Source organism: Anarrhichthys ocellatus, unplaced genomic scaffold (genome assembly GCF_004355925.1).
Source record: "Anarrhichthys ocellatus isolate YVR2014 unplaced genomic scaffold, GSC_Weel_1.0 scaffold8, whole genome shotgun sequence".
Classification (NCBI taxonomy): domain Eukaryota; kingdom Metazoa; phylum Chordata; class Actinopteri; order Perciformes; family Anarhichadidae; genus Anarrhichthys; species Anarrhichthys ocellatus.
In genome coordinates this window covers 2,273,428-2,286,744 of record NW_022280038.1, presented here as the reverse complement: position 1 = coordinate 2,286,744, position 13,317 = coordinate 2,273,428, and the positions used below count along the sequence as shown (strand labels likewise).

The window sequence follows — 13,317 nt, the reverse complement described above, 5'->3', positions numbered from 1 at the left end:
AGAGAGAGAGAGAGAGAGAGAGAGAGAGAGAGAGAGAGAGAGAGAGACTGAATGTTCAAAAAAGGAACAAGACGGAGGAAGAAAAGGAAATATCAGCCTCATATCTCACAAATATATCTTATTTAGGTCATTTTGGTCATGGATTATTGCTTATTGAACAATGTAAGACACATGTTGTGTATGCTTGTGAAAGTTCAGATCCAGCTGATGATGAACTAGCTATTGTGCCACAAAGCACAAAGGACACCATGCAGCACAACATGATTACGACAGCGGGTGACTGTCAGCTGAAGGGGTTTGCTGGATTTCTGAGGCTGGATGGTGAGCACATTAATCATGCCCAAGGACAAGCTCTTCTTCCTGTCAGTCTGGGACACAAATGAGCGGTCAACTTGTTTTGGATCTGAGTTACAATTTCATATTGGCATCAGTTCAGCTGCAGACAGTGAATGGTAACCTCTGGATATCAGCTTAAAAAGACACGTTTTGACACAATTCTATTAAATAGATTAACTTGCATGTTTCATGCATAATTAAAAAAACGGTAGATTCCTAGAAAGTTACAAAACCTAAAGTATAATGATATGAGCTTTGGAAAGCGGCCAGAAATACAAAATAGCTAAATTAAAGCTGCAGTAATCCATATTCTTGTATTAACGATTGATGGTAGTGACAAACCAGATTATTATCACAGGACTCTGCCATTCCCTTCAGCTCTACAGAGCTGAAGGGAATGGTTCAGCTCATTGTTTTGGTTTGATGGTCCACAATTTTACTATTTTGGTTTATTCTCGTCAAATTTGTTTCCAGTTTTCCATTTTCAGTCAAAAAGCTTTAAAAACATTACCTGTACACTTCCTCAGAACCAAACAATAGAGTTACCGCGTTAGCAACTAGCTTGTGAACAAAGAGGAGCATTAAGCAGCTAAAGAGTCAGATATTTTTCACCAAAACAGAGCTTTGAGTTCACCATACAGTATCAACTCAAAGGTGAAAATATGGCAGGGTTATGTGCATAGTTTGAAGATTATAGTTCAAAGTCAAATTAGATACTATGTGCAGTTTTATATCATTCAACCTTTCACACCAAAATGTACTGTGGGTATCTTTAAAATGCTAATAGCTTTGTCATGTCTAACATCGGCATTGTAGAATTCAAACGATGAAATAATGAACCCCCACACAACACAGACTGTGTTAAGTATTCATCATTATAGACATTACACACTTATAGCCGAAGAGCCCTGGGAGCAGGATCAAGAGTTAAGGAGAAAGCGACATCTAATTCCACCCTTCATAATATTTGTCTCCACATGTCCACTCAGGGAAAAGGCACTGTGTGTATTTGTTACTCCTCAGACCAACCATAATGGGCTTGACTGCACAGAACCAGTCTGCTGCGCTCACTTCCCTCTGTTTCCCTCTGCTGCTCTGGTCTCAGGAGCCCTCTCTCTCGAGATGGGTAAGGGCTCCCATGTGTCCTGCCACTCAGCTAATTGAGGCCTGGTGAAGGCAAGTTGCCATGGAGGAGACTCCCACGTATGGGATGCTACATATAGTCTCGTTCTTTTGGGAACACTGGTAAGTTCATGCTGAACATTAGTATTTATATTTTGCACAAAGAGGAAAAGTAGAAACTTTGCCTTTCTTGTCTGAATGATTTCCTTCACATTAATCACATTTTCCTTTATACATGGAGACAAAGGCATTTATGAACTTATATACAAGTCTTTGTTTAAATATTGATATTCAAAATCATAATCACGATCATATTGCGTCCAACAATTTCACTTTTACACAGCGATTGACCAGATGTGTGGAGGGGAAAAAGTAAGCAGGGTTTGAACTTGTCTCTTAAGCGCTTTTTCTTCTTTACTAAACTACTTCTGTCGCTTTCCTTGTTTAAATGCATTGTGTGGAGAATATGCATTATCCACATATTCAAACAATCGCTGTGTCTTGTCCCTCTCCATGATGGCAGACTTTTTACTTGCATATTGAAAATGTCACTGGCCTTAAAGCACAGTGGTGAGCTAAATGCTAAAGTCAGCATGTTAACATGCTCACAGTGATAACATGCTGATGGTTAGCAGCTATGTTTACAATGTTCACCATCTTACGTTAACGTGTTAGCATGCTAACACTAACTAAATACAGCGTCGACATAAAGTGATATAGATGTTTTTTAGACGGGCCTATCTTTTAGGTGGCTAAAATGCGTTGATATTGCCTTGCCCCTGTGCCGTCCTCCTGTCTATTTCTCCAAACTGCAGGCTTGACGACTGTCATCTACTGCAGGTAATACACTGACTATGGATTAGTACCTCATACAACCCTTCTTCAATACATCTGAACTATTTGTAAGTAGCAGTAAACAGGAGGAACAGCTGAGGCTGATGAGAATGTAGTGTTTGTTTTTCAGGTTTTTGGTCATAAACCTGACCAAAGGATTGTGACCTGATTCACCTGATGTCACAGCAATCCATCCGATAATTTCGAGCCATTTTATTCAACCACAAATGTCAACCTCATGGTGGCCCTAGAGGGAAAGTCAGGGGAACGCCACAATAATAGAGGTCTATCATCTGTGCACCATGAATGTCTTTACAAAATGCCAATGAATCCAACACTTGTTGAGATATTTCAGTTAAACCAAAGTGGTGGACTTAACAAGTAGTATTTCCCTTCATGAAAGCCTAACTGCTAGCGGCGCTAAAAACTCGTTTTACCTTAATTTAAGCTGCACATGTAGCAACATGTAATGCATTGAACAACACATTTTGTTGCGTCTTCTTGAAAGTAACTTTCTGTCACATCACGTCCTCCTAGTATGTGTTGCACATTGTGTACTAAACACGGTGTCAGCCATAACAATGTGTTGTGGGAGACGCACCGATGAGCTCAGTGGAATCAGGGGCATCTCCTGCATACAGAGTATTTTCAGTGAGTCGTCACTGGTCGTCCTCTAGATTTCAGATGGAATAATTCTCCGTACTTTACATGCAGAGTGGGAGCCGTTAGTGAGATCGTTGGTCGCTGGAACCAACCAAGACGAGTCAGCCAGGAGACGGTGATGAGCTCATGCACAGCAGGAGGACGAAGAGATGGAGATAACCACAGAGACATTTTAAGCAGAAAATTAAGGAAATATGTTAGCACAAATACATAAAAGCAGACATGGTCTTATTCTGACAGTTGAGGATGTTTGTGTCTAGATTTATCCCAATTCCCAAATCAATTTGATGTTGAACCAGGCAACCTTGTCAGAGGCACTTGGTACGATCCACACCAGCCACTGTTATCTAGTCATCCCTATAATCCTGGACATCGTGCATTAACAGAGAAATGGCTGTGTTACCTTGGCAACCATTTGAAAACACATCATCTGGACAAAGTCATGATTTCATTTCATTATCGTAATGAGACCAGTTTGGGCTTAAGTCCATTTTAACAACATGGGCAATGAAAATCCATAAAACGGCATTATGGATTCGTCTGCATGCTTTGTTCTCTTTAGTCAAAGAATCAAAGTCGAGGACTTTTTAACAGCAGCCTGTTGTGTTTACAGTTGATTTGGGCCACTCAGTCATTTGATGCATTTACTTAAACTAGGATACAAACACAAGACACACACGGAAGACGACAGAATGTACATCTGGTGTAAATTTAGAGAAATAAAGCCATCATTTTTCTCCCTTGGATGACTGCTATTGTTCCGCGCCAAGTGAAAGAACATTCAATTAAGTTGTATCTAAAGGACAGGCTGTCACGTTTAGCTGCACACTGCAACGTAGCGGTGTAAAATCTGCCGTTTACATGAGGGAAAACTGATTTGTGAATCAGCGGATCAAATTGAATTTGTTCCTCTTTTCCTGCTAATCTCACAATGTTCACTTGGTGTCACAGCTCCTGTCATAGGCATTGTATGAGTGAAATTTTCTCTGTGCTTTCAGCAAGTTAGATCCATAGTTCTGTCAGTGAAATTTAACCCAGCCTGATTTCCAAACCTGCTGGCTTGTGCTTCAGTGTTTCCACAGCACAGGGTCAGCCAGTGCAACATCTGCACTCCAGGATAAATTACCTTGACGCTCACGTGTCTTCTTTTGTCCCAGGCCGGTAGACCTCAGATAAAAGGGGAAACAATGGGTCTACTGAAATGGCTTCAAGTATATAAGGCGAGAGAGGGAGTGACGATTCTATAGACGAATGGAAGGTCATTTTGTCTGGCTCCTAAACCTCCCTCCTCCACCTCCCTCTTTAGTCAGTGCAAGAAACAGATGAATTAAAGCTTCTTTGTGTTTCTGACTCAATTACCTTATATTGTTCACATGGATATTTTTATATTATTAACAGTGATGTTTCCTACATGTCTTAGCCATAAAGAGAAGAAAAGGAAAGGACTATGTCTTGAGTTAACTAAAAGCCTAAAAAGCTAAAAGTGGATCACATGATCAACTGAAGGTTGTAGACATTATTCTTTGTAATCAATAACTCCATCCCCTCAGACTGTGCGCCTATACATCAGACAATCTCTATGCAAACATGCCCCATTTCAACAACAACAAAGTAACACATTAACCCACTTTCATGTTCTTTTTCACAATGTAAACTGTGTTTTTTTGTCAAAAGCTTTATGTTCATTGCAGAGGAAAACAAAGGCCAGTTGAAATAAATCCCTGCATTGCACAATATAGAGGATGATACCCATGAGAGCTGCTTACATTTTTACCGGCCTAAAGAAACAGCGAATTTGAAAACCTCTTTGCATTGCTTGAACTCAGATTATGTTCATTTTTTAATTCTTATCTTGCTTATGATTCTTATATTTAACTGATACAGATGTTAATCTACTGCCATCATCAGGACAACATTTTATTTTGTTTCATACTTTGGTTTATGGCCAAATTCCTGCAAAACTTGTGACATTTCCACCAGCAAATGTCAGCATGCTAACACGCTAAACTAAAATGGTGATCATGGTCAACATCATACCTGTTAAAAATCAGCATGTAGCCATCGTCATTTTGAGAGTTTTAACCTGCTGATGATAGTATTTAGCTCAAAGCACTGTTGTGAACTATAGACTCACTACTCACTGCTAGCATGGCTGTAGACTTGGTTTGTTTAACCATTCAACTACATTCAACAGTATTTTGCAATACAGAATACAGAAATATTTAAAGGTATATAAAGGTAATACCACCTACGTACATTGCATCTTGTATCGACATTTTCAGGACAATGTTCATTTTGAACATGTTAAATGCTCATATGGTTAAATATATCTAAATATTGAGAAGTGAAAAGCTTTAACATTTTGGAAGGTAACACATTACTTTGCAAATGCAGTAAATAATAATGTATGTAAAGAACGAATACAGCTCCTTTGAAAACATTTACAGTTACAACAGTCAGAAAAGAGAGGTTTTCAGTGGAGAAGAAAAATGAATGTACAGTAGTTTGCAAAACAACAAACAGACAGCATAATAATTTCACGGGCAAATGTCAAAATTAGCTCCAACAATCAGGACACAAGGGACATTAAGGCGATGCAGAAGACGGGATCCGCAAGTCCCATCAATCATTCATGACAGCAGGCAGGACTCTGGCAGCGTGATGGATGACAGCGGTGAAATGAGACAGAGAGGAATGCACCATACGTCCAGCTTGTCACACTATACTGCCACACATCAGTGCCTCAACCACTTCATGATCAGCAAAGACCGCTCCAAACAGTGCAGCCTATTCATGAAGACGGTGCAATCACATATTGGAGGAGAAATTAAATGAGGGTTGTCTTGTCATCGCATCATAAGCACTCAACAACTCCACTATTTCATCTATCTCCTGTTTGGATTGAAAAAGAAAATCCGTCCAAACACAATAACAGTTAAAACAACAAATCCCCTTGCTTTTGAATCTTGACATAATTATCCCTCATATTTAAAAGTCAAACATGCACGCACATGTTGTCGGCCCAAACTGAACAGTTTACTTCCATGTGATCGTGTGAATGTCTGCCACTAAGTAGTCAGTGTAGAAAAGTGCTGGAGGTAATGAGAGGGCAAAGACTCTTACTGTTAATATGAAATCTCCCTGTTAAATTTAGTATGAAATTAATGAAACACATAGTTTTTCCTCCCCATCATCTCCATTTGATTCAATTTCAGACACAACTGCAGCTGCAGCTGCAGCTCACACAAGGGCCGCATTAACATTCGGAGGCTTTGTAAATGCAGAAGCAGTCAACATTGTCAAAATGACCAGGTGGCGATAATTGCGTATGGAGACAAAAATAGTTAGCTTTAAGCAGGATGCTGTCACTGAAAGCAGCTGTGGGGAAAACAAGTCAAAGGCAGACATCCTGGGCTGTGCCGTGTCGCCAGCAGCCCAATAAACTGACCACAGTGTTCGACATGCTGTTCTACACACTGTTAAATTCGTCATGCTCCAGCACGCAAGTGCCATGAGAAAGCCATTCCTCAATCCTCTTTTTACCAAAGTTCTCACTTTCTCACTCTATTTCTAAAACACAAGGCAGTCAGGAATAGCTGAGCCCTTGTGAGAGACTGAAACTAGTAATAGAGTAATATGAGTCTATTTCACAGAAATAGATCCTTGGTAATGTTCTGTTTACAATCCTTAGAGAAAATGTGTCAAACAAACCATATAAAATCGTATGCAAGAATATAAAATGTACTGTTTATGGGTAATGGAAATCATTAATGTCCTGACAAGTCAGAGCAATCAGGAAAGGATTATGCCACAGATGTCCATGGTCATAATATGTCATTACAAAGTAGCTGTTGGATGGGTCATCAAGATATTTCATAAAAACTAGATATCTGGTGAATAATTCTTAAAAATGTAAAAAAAAAAAAAAGGAACATGATTTGTTGAATTATTGAAAGCAGGTAATGTTTTCAGCAACGCTAGCGACGTTTGAGCTGCAGTCTCTTTGTCAGGTCAATTGTTTTGCAAAATATGCTGCACTTGTAGCCTACAGTGAACGTAGCACAGACATAAACATTTCTGCTCAGTGTTTATAGTGCATTCCTGTCAGTGATGTGTGACCACCTGTCAAAAGGACATTCATAATTGGTTGCTCATTATGTTTGAGGATACATGGTTTTGACCTCTTTGATAAGAAACATGACAGAAAGTTTCTGGGCTCTACTTTTATTTTTACTTTTAAAGTAAGTTTTTAGCTGAACATCCTTAAATAAATAATATCCAGAGCGCTGCCGACCAGAAGAATGTTATAGCATATCATTAAACTCAAAGAAGACCTTTTTCTTAACCCAAATAGACTGTTGGCTAGACAATCACAGCAGTAGTTTGATGGCTCATTGTATTCAAACAGTAATTATGTCCTTAAAATACAGTATTTTTCTTTCAGCAAAGAAACACAGCCCTGTCTTCATTCTCCTCCTACGGCTCACTTCCACCACTATGAACACGTTTTAGGATTTCTATTGCTGTATAGTTGCTATCATCTCGACAACCGTGAACTTATGTTTCCAGTACTTCTCTAAATCATACAATTTTTTTAAATGTTTTTGTTGATTAGAGAAATATCTTGTTTCATGTCATTTAACCAAATGGAGCTGCAGACAATCAGAAGTTTCCCTCCAGATGAAACAGATGTGGTGACTTGGAAAATACTCCTGATGCAGTTGTTTGACTGTGGCATGGCCTAGTGCAGTAGGCACACAGGAGGTTGTCTTCTATTCATAGTTTCAGTGTCTGGGTAGTATTTCAGACATGAGTCAGTCATCGAGCAGATTTAATTGCCAGACGGTCCATAAAATCACTGTACCAAAACTGCAAGGAAAACATCATGCGGTTCTTATTGTAGAACCGAAATAAAACAATTAACAACATTCCATTTCACACAATAACCCAGGGCAAGGCAATACTTCAATATTATCACTGGAATTATACTGTGGTGCTTTGAACACATTTTTGTAAACATTTATGTTAATTGTCTAAGCATTTTGTATTTAACAGTAAGAAAATCAGTTACTCTGGTTTCTACCGGTGTGAGTTTCGTCTGGTGTAATATACAACAATGAAACACACTTGATTGCGCTGATCATCAGTTATTTTGCATGTAATCTATCTATTCTAGTATTTTATACTTTCATTATGACATACTTTTGAAATGATTGGTAGTCCTATAGCTTCTGTGTGAAGAATGCCAACGGAGATGGCAGCTTGAGTGCCTTCATTTCTAAATTTACTTTGGCTTGGTCTGCCACCTGCTGGCCCTTTTGCAGTAAGTTTTTAAGAAGATAGCTGTGAATTGTGATTTAAGTGGATGTCTCATTGAATGGAGTTTATTGAATCTGCATTACAAATGTAAATGCAGATTTAGTATCTGCAAAAGTAAATTTTGCCAAATGTTTGTCAGTAACAGAAGAGACACCCATGGGCATCTATGTACACTAAATGCAACAAATTGAACGCGAATCAAATGAATCGGAATACTGTTTTACACGATACAAGGCATGTAGGCCTCCATGCGTCTCTCTATACGTGTCTCCCACCCAGGATGACGGAGGAGGAGATGAAAAGCCACTCCACGACAGTGCCAGGCTTCATGTCCTTCAATCAAAGCCTCGGATTCAGTAGGCTAGATAACAGTTTGACAAACCTTCTTTGTGTGATTGCTGGAGCCATAGAACACTACAAAATAAACTACAGATGCTAAACAAACTAAGAAATCAATTATGAAATTGTAATTATGACCGCAGTTACAGCCATAACCTTTCTCCGCTGCATAAAAGTAGTCTTTGAGCAGATTTGACAGTATGTAAAATGTATCAATCATTATGTATTTATTTGTGTAAAATAACTTATTAATATTACATCACGGTATACTTAATTCATTTTTTAAACACATGCCTTTCCATCTAAAAAGTTGTATACTGATTGTGCTATTCCTACTCTTATAAAGGATTTTAATGATTTAGTCTTTATTATTGTGCCGCAATCGCTTTCGTAGTATTAAATTTACGATTGCCTCGCGCATGCGCCGTGCAATCTGGGAGAGAGACGTAACGTTCTGGTTCTCGCACGGAAGTCTCGCGCATACTCGGCAGCCTCAGAGGCGCAACGAAACAGCGACTGGAGCGACGAGAAGGGAACCGACTGCCCTTTGGCTGAGCTGAACTATTTGGACGAAAGAAGCGGCGGTTACTAAAATGACCAGTGGGTATCCACATATATTTTGACTGTAAGGCCTCCGTGTACTTTGTTGGGTTGCATGTAGTCTGTGCGCGTTGTTTTCTACCGGGCATTAGCCATGGCCACCGCCGACCCGGGCTCCGTCTATTTGCTGAAGAAGAACGTAACTTATTTCACGGAATTCATGCCAGTGTTGTCACCCTTGGTTTATGAATCACGCACACCGATGGACGTGCGTTCTTTGTAGGGTGTAAAGGAGTAGATGGGCTCATGTTAATGTCACATATCTGTGTCTGAACGTTACATTATGTGCGTTGAACGTTTGTCAACAACGATGTGCCAGCTGTTAGTGTGGGCCTCGGCCCACTGTCAATGAATAGTTACCAGAGACGTAACACGGATATCTGTGTAGCAACGCGGCTCGTAGCAGACAGAATCTTTTTATTTTTATTTTGTATTTACAAATACGTGACTCTGCCTTCGTTGCTTGTCTTTGATTATTAGAGTGGTTCGTCGATCCGTAACACGGTGGAAGAGGCTTTGCTGCACTCTGTACTGTTGTTCAGGCATGAAGCTGCTCTCCAGCGCCTCTCTGCCACGTCGGCTGCTTTTTTTTTTTTTTTGGGGGGGGGGGGGGGGTTTGCACCATTTTCATTCCTTCCATCATACAGTCGTACAATGTAAACTGTGTGTCACTTTAAATCATGTTTTGTAGACACTTGATGTCTTTATAAAGGCGTGACATTTGTTTTTGTTATTTTTGCTGTTGAGTAATGGAGGTGTTTTTTTAAGGGTGTAGCTCACATTCCCGATGAGTTGCTCATTTAAATGGCATTTATTCTGTTCATTTGTTTTTCTTCCACCCTGTTGTCTGTCATACAGGAGGAAACCAACGTGAGCTCGCCCGTGCGAAGAATGCCAAAAAAAGTACTGACAGTGGTAGAGGGAAGAGGGGCGACGATGGGCTCTCTGCTGCTGCTCGGAAGCAGAGGTAAACACAGCTCTGCGTGACAATGAGGAAATGGGATGCTCACGAAATACTTGATTTTTGCAGCATCAAAACAAAGTGTGTTGTACAGTAGAATCTGTCCCACCAAAGTCTATTCTCTCTTTAAATGTCCCTCTCTCCCCAAGGGATGCCGAGATAATGCAACAGAAGCAGCAAAAGTCGGCTGGAGGAGGGAAAGAAGAAAAGAAGCCACCAAGTCCGAGTACAGAATGAAGTCGGGAGACAAATTCAACTCAGTGCTTCAATAACATCCCATGTTTAGCATTCTCCCTGATATTTATAAGAACGGTCATTTTTATCTAGCCTCAAGAATCTAGGATCCTACATTCTTCCCCTTGGCAAATGACATCGCTTGTTGGATTTCTATTTACTTTTGTCTGAGCAAGTTAACGCTTGTCCCACGTTGGTGCTGCATGCATAGAAGCATCAGTGGTGTAAGCAGCAGCAGCAGCAGGAGAAAGAAGAACAATTCTTGACACGAGCACCTACGTAACAGTTGTGTATTTTTGTACAAAAATGTCCCCTGCTGGTTTCAAATAAAGTGTATCTTTTTAGTTCATGCTTGCTTGAGTTATTCTGAATGTTGAAGACAGTTTGTGTAATATTATTGTTACATGATCTGTAATACTGTTGTGGGGCATTGAAGGGCTGGCGTTTACTTTTTAATTGTGTTGGCGACATCTCGTAGCATCTTTTTTTGATGGCACCACATCGACTTTCAACTCACGGAAACGTAGTACGGCTGAGCGGATTAGGAATCGGCACTAAATAAACTTACTTGCTACTTCTTAGTGTATTCTGGTATTTGGATAGTTTGACGTCATGCTTTGATTCAGTCTTTTTACAGATAGAAATTAAACTACACTACTTTATAGATTTCAACAAACAAAGGTGGATAATTGCTGTGTTGGACACATTTGAACCCAGGCCCTTGAAACCTGCAGTTAAACCTTCCAGGCACATAACTAAACGATTCAATCTATAAATAGCATTTGCTGGACGGACAAGTTAAAATATTAAAACATTATTACTAATTCACTAATGTTGAACCTGCTAGTATAACTGAATGATGAACTTTCCCCTTTATTTACACATCAGTTTCTGTTAAAATAGGTGCATCGTCATTGGCTTTAATCGCAAAGAGTCTCAACAATCTGACAAAAGAGCCAATTAACTTAAAGACACTTCAAGTTTTATTGTGATCTGTCTTCATGAATGCAGATTTAAAGTAGTCAGTCAAATAAGCCAAGGCAAATTAAGAAATGAGCATAATCATTTTGCAACAACTTTTTCTTGCAGCCTTTCTGTGACGGTAAGGAATATGATGACTTTACAGGATAAACTGGTTGTATATGTGCTGCACGTACAGAAATCACTGCCCATGGCCTCCTACCACCAATGCTGTCAGCGTCTGTGATGTGTGCGTCCCAGAAAAATAGTAGAGTTGCCATTATGGGCACATACTAAGTAGACAAATATATGCATAATTGTTGTCGTACACAAGGAGATATTCATCCAGTCTTAGAGTCAGGATGGCAGCAGTTTTTGACAGTCGGCAAACAAGTGGACATACTCACATTCAATACTATTCTCTACAAAGTACGTTTGTCATTGTACAATAGGGTTGCGCAACGAAATGCTGTTTGTTTTCCCATTTTGCTAAATAAGATAAAACACAAAATAAAAAAATATTTATGTAGTAAAGAATAGCTCTCATTAGAGGTCCTATTTACCATAAGTAATACAAGATATAGCATCATGCGGTTCAGGAAAGGATACATCTGAGTTCTGTCTCTGCTCTGTCTGGGTTGTGTAACAGCAAATCTACTGTAATTAGACCAAGTGTGCCAGCAGACAGGATGATACTCTAGTGCCATTCTGACCACTAGGGGGAAGCACACATCAAGGTATTTTTAATACTGTATTCTTACCGGTGAACATTGAATTTTTCAGAATTATGTTGATTATTTGCTTAAACTAGGTACGAGAGAACTTACAGTTTGTTATGTGTCAATTCAAGATATAAAGGGTCTTTTGAAGTGGGAAAAAAGCTTTTTATTAACGTGTTATTGATACTATTGAAATTAAGCGAGCACACACATTTTTTGCTATTGCAGAACATTTGTATTATGACTGTCGTCCTCCAACACAAGCACAAAGTGCATATTGCTGATATTTCATAGTGTGCAGTAAGCTACAGCTCAGCCTATTTATAGCCAATAAGCTGTGTCTCTATTTTTTGAAATCCATTGAGTTTGTGTCCTCAGTTCTCAGATTACAAGGCGTATAATTAAGTCAAAAGTTAAGCTTTTTTCCATCTCAGATAGCAGTGAAAGTAGCTGAAGAGTTGAATAGTGATAAGAGAACGAATGCAGAATCAGCAAATGCTTAAATTCGAGAAAATCCAAACCTCATCCGCTATCATCCATGATACTCTGCTTGCAGCTTTGGGGAGATCTCACTTAAATTCAAGCATAAGGCCGAACAGACTTTACTGTGGATTCTGGCCAGTTTTCTTAAAACAGACGAAGACAGCAGCTCAGTGGTAATGAGAGATGCAGAATGCGAAGAAAAGACGAGAGTCAGCTCGTCTAATTGAATTCATACAAGAAGCCTCGTCTCTTTATGCCTTCTCTGCTGAATTTATTGAGATAGGGGAGCACTGCGCCAAAATGCATTGTTGCAGCAGAGCTGTTGCTATGCTATTTAAGATGTTGAATAGCCCAGTGTCAAAGAACAAATTGGGGAGAAGATGGACAACAATGTACTGTAGCTGTTTGGCTTTTCATATGTTAAATACGGCCATAAATTACCCACATCAAGGATGGGTGTAGTCATTTAATCTCAGCAAAATTTAATCCTATTTACATTTGAACCTCAGAAATCCAGTCAGTGTCAGCTGTGTACTATGTGTAGGTAATAGTACAATACAGATATATAGGTAAAATAGAAGCTGTCAATGTGTAAATCCAAAATAACCTTCAAGTGAAATCTGACTTAATTAAAAAAGAAGAGAATTAAATAGTTGGGTCAAAGACACCAGAAAAGGTCTGTAGGTCTGATGGGACATGCTGAACGCTATCCAGTCCCATAAAAGAACATTACGTTTGTACGATGGC

At 39.4% G+C, this 13,317-nt stretch overlaps 1 protein-coding gene across 1 annotated transcript; it reads left to right on the top strand.

Moving 5' to 3' along the window:
- Positions 1–9,078: 9,078 nt before the first annotated feature.
- Positions 9,079–10,752, top strand: serf2b (small EDRK-rich factor 2b). The gene is made up of 3 exons (XM_031848660.1): positions 9,079–9,213; positions 10,072–10,180; positions 10,324–10,752. Exons 1-3 carry the CDS (start codon positions 9,207–9,209, stop codon positions 10,409–10,411), a joined length of 204 nt encoding a protein of 67 aa, XP_031704520.1. The 5' UTR covers positions 9,079–9,206; the 3' UTR covers positions 10,412–10,752.
- The last annotated feature ends 2,565 nt before the right edge of the window (positions 10,753–13,317 follow it).